The 3,979-nt window shown below is 28.9% G+C and overlaps 1 protein-coding gene across 2 annotated transcripts in view; it reads left to right on the top strand.

Moving 5' to 3' along the window:
- Positions 1–2,264: 2,264 nt before the first annotated feature.
- The window catches only part of LOC122499638 (probable ATP-dependent RNA helicase DDX17), a 44,439-nt gene continuing 42,724 nt past the window's right edge, over positions 2,265–3,979 (top strand). The window contains exon 1 of one of the 2 annotated variants that reach the window (XM_043608089.1): positions 2,265–2,483. In XM_043608089.1, the coding sequence (XP_043464024.1) occupies positions 2,467–2,483 (17 nt within the window). In that variant the 5' untranslated portion in view covers positions 2,265–2,466. The remainder of the gene's footprint in view (positions 2,484–3,979) is intronic. The other variant, XM_043608090.1, reaches the window with a different exon arrangement.

Genomic DNA, 3,979 nt, shown 5'->3' with positions numbered 1-3,979 from the left:
TTCTGCGCAAACCTTTAAATATCAGATTCTGCGCATCGAAATGCAATTATGGATTTTATAAATGACCAATCAGAAACATACAAGTTCTATAGAAACTGGCAGCGTGCTCAAAAGTCTATTTATTTAATATTTTATTTTATTGCAGAAGCATTTGTTTAAATTCATACATAAATGGAAAATAATAATTTTTTTAATAATTAATCATTTTGTTAATAACAATTTACATTGATTTAAAAAATCTATATCATATATATGAAATAAAGTAGTTTCTACCACACCAGGCCTGTAAGAATAATTTCCTGTGCCCCTTAAGAATAAATTGCGATTCAATTCATTCAATTCTTTGTTAATATTAAACATTTTTTTCAATTAAGAAAAATATTGCTACTTGTAAGTATCTTTTTTTAAAAAAGAGAGAATTGCATTAAAGATTTTGTTATAAAATGATGAAAGGAAATATTTCATAATATTCAATAAAGGTACACTCTCACCTCTACTGCCTGCCTGCCTGCGCAGGCAGGCGCCATAAGAGTGAGAGAGAAAAACATTTAATTTGAATTTTCTGACTCTCTTACTCTTATGTGTTACAATGGCTGTTTTCGGCACTCGCCCCGAGTTAACTCCGGGTTAATGGTGATTGGTTAGACCAACAGAATGTTTTTGATGATTGGATAATATTTAACTCGGGGTTAACCCTGGGTGAGTGCCGAAAACAGCCCATGTCAACCTGCAGGCAGGCAGTAGGAGCTGTGCTAGCGCCTTTAGGCTGGAGTGTCAAATCAAGAAAAGTTTTCATAAGATTCAAACATCTGATTGGTCAAAATTGTTTCACTATTCTACAGTAGTGGAACAATTTTGACCAATCAAATGTTTGGAACTTATGAAAACTTTTTTTGATTGGTTAATTCTGTCACTATATTCCGCTTGCATTGGGTGCAAAAAGGCAAAGGGCCCAATATTGTCTCAAAAATCAGCCAATAGAAAAGCAGAATTCCGTTGGAATTATTGACACGAACTATAAAAAATATAGAAAGTGGACAAACCCGTCAAATTAAGTGAAATAAATGTAAATTAAAGGCGCTTGCACACTTCCAAATTTTTGGGCGAGCAGGGAATTTTCACGGTCGTGAAACTTCACGTCACTTGGCCCTGCAAAAAGCTGCGTGAAAATTAACTTTTGTCAGAGCCAATCATATTTAGTGACGTGGGTTTTCACGACCGTGAAAATGCGTGAAAATTCGCTGCTCGCCCAAAAATTTGGAAGTGTACAAGCACCTTTATAGTCCTTTTTCGACTACCTTGTACGTTACCATGGTAACCTGCAGGCAGGCGGTTGCAAAAGTGTGAATGCTGCTTTAGAAAATTGTTTGCATGGCGGGATGATTTAAAATTTTCACTAATCACTGCAGAGATGAGTTATTACAAACATATTTAAATATTCCGTCATGCTCAACTGCATTGCACAGTAGAACTTCTTTCGAGTCAGTCAACTCACTTAAGGCGGTTCCAGAATAGGTGCAAAAGGCAAGGTGGAAGTACAAGTGCAAGTGCGAACCAATGCTAAATGTATAGGAATCGCACTTGCACTTGTACTTCCACCTTGCCTTTTGCACCTATTCTGGAACCGCCTTTACATAAGAATTCGATTTAATGCAATTTACAACATACGAAACAAGAATAATTATCTCTAATAACATTTTTATTTATTAAAAATTATTTTAAAATGGATTTTTTATAATTTTTGATAAACTGTCAACTGAAAATGATAAAACTGAGTCATTTTTATAAAATAAAAATTAAGTTAGGTTCACTTTTCATAAACAGTAAATTTTTATTAATATTTATTTTGATACAAGGAAACTCGAGTTATTATTATCAGAACAAATGTAGTTTATAATTAATAACAGATAAAAAATACTGTGTTCAATTAGCGTACCAATTGTTTAATTTAAAATTGAGCTATACTTTTGTTAACATTCATTTTCTATTAAACAACAATGGTAAGACGTCAAATTATAATCAATGCATTCCCGTAGTATGCTCACAAGTCACAACATGAACTATCTAATGAAAATATAAAATGATAAATTGCTGAAAAAATAAAAATGAATAAAATTCTCAACCAAAAATGTTGACAATGTAATACTGTTTTGAATTATAACAGTTTGTACCTAATTTTTATAAAAACTGATTTTTGACAGATTTATTGACATCAGAATCCAGAATTTTTTTGATATTGCACGGCCCTGGTGGGACGCGCTTGTTCCTTGTTCCATCCCACATTCCATCCATAGTCGATGGACACACAAGAGTGGGTTTATTTTATTTAAAATACCTTCGTATTCAGATAATACAGTAAAAATGTCAAAATAGTGCGGATAGTTACAATTGTTGAGTGTGGAATTAATGTTTAATAAAAGTTGTTCTTATATCTAACGTATATAGATCACGTAAAGTAATTATACAATGGGACGTTATAGAAGGTAAGAATGCATCCATATTCATTTCAGGCGTCTGCAAATAATCAATGCTTTATTGACTGTCTTTTACTCAAATTTTTCAAATTATCAATAAATAAATAACTTTTCATAACATACAATTAATAAACACTCTAAGAGATTTGAAAGAAAATTCTTTCTTTTCATTCAAATTGCTCTGTATCGCTTGTATTTTCCATACTAAGTGACTGCAAAATAGGAAGAAAATTTGCAGTAATGCATTTATTTAACCTAAAAGATGAAAATTAATTTCTATTTATGCATATCAATAAAAATAATGGTACGAATTGTATTTTTTAATATTATAGGTAATAATAAAATAATCTTACACTGTAGTCATTGTTACATTTCCTTTCATTTGTTTAGTTTATACTCAGGGTTGCCACAGGTCAGGGAAATCAGGGAAAAGTCACTGATTTTTTTTTAAAAGTACTGGAAAAAATTAAATGTTTGGAATTTATAAGAAAATTCTGAATTTTTTAGTCTTTTTATTTGCCTTATAAACTATGCAATTGACAAGAATTCTAATACAAACCCTTCATTTTTTCTATTTCTGACAATAATTTATTTCAAATAACTTATGCTATTGAAGAACTGCCATAAAGTTATTACTTATAAATCATTTTTATGAAGTATTTTTTTGAAAAATTTTAATTTCAATTCGGTTGAAATTAGTTTTCATTCTTTCCAAAAATTCAATTATTTATTTATTTATTCTTTCCATGTACACCTCGTAGGTTTTTACATTTATACATCCCTTAATCAAAAATTCAATTATTTTCACAAATTTAGAAAAAATTCTCGTCAACATTTCAATTATCTTTATAAATAGCATAATTCAATTATTTTCAAGAAATATAAAAAAAAAATGTCAACATTTCAATTATCTTTATAAATGAGCAGCGAAATTCTTCACTAAAATTCAATTATATTCAAGAATTTTTCTAAAATTCATTGCAAAATCCAATTATTTTCATAAAAAACAAAATTCATTACAAGAATTCAATTATTTTCAAAATTAATAAAATAAAATTATTATTAAATAATTAATTAATTAATTCAATTATTTTCATAAAAAACAATATTCGGGGTGCTACCCTCTGTACCAAAAACATAAGTTCGAATGCTCATTATGCCGAATTTACAATTTAGAAATGACCAGATACGCGAATCCTCAATAACCTAAATTGTATATTGAATGAAATTCAAAAGTAGGGAATAATCATTTGATATATTCTGCATATGGAGAATATTATTTTAAACTAATTCTTTTTTTCCACAATTTGAAATTATTGCAATTTTTATTTTTGGAATTTCCACTTTACCTACATTTTAATAGATCGAAACGTAAAATATCAGAATTGACATTTAATTGAAATATGATGGAGAATAAATATATATTCACTGAATAAAAAGATTAAATAATTATTAAATGTTTGAATTTAATAAAAACATATTGTTCAAAAGTTACAGTGCGAATT

This window comes from Leptopilina heterotoma, unplaced genomic scaffold (assembly GCF_015476425.1).
Source record: "Leptopilina heterotoma isolate Lh14 unplaced genomic scaffold, ASM1547642v1 Lhet_17, whole genome shotgun sequence".
In the NCBI taxonomy this organism is placed as follows: domain Eukaryota; kingdom Metazoa; phylum Arthropoda; class Insecta; order Hymenoptera; family Figitidae; genus Leptopilina; species Leptopilina heterotoma.
This window is presented reverse-complemented; position numbering and strand designations above follow the sequence as displayed.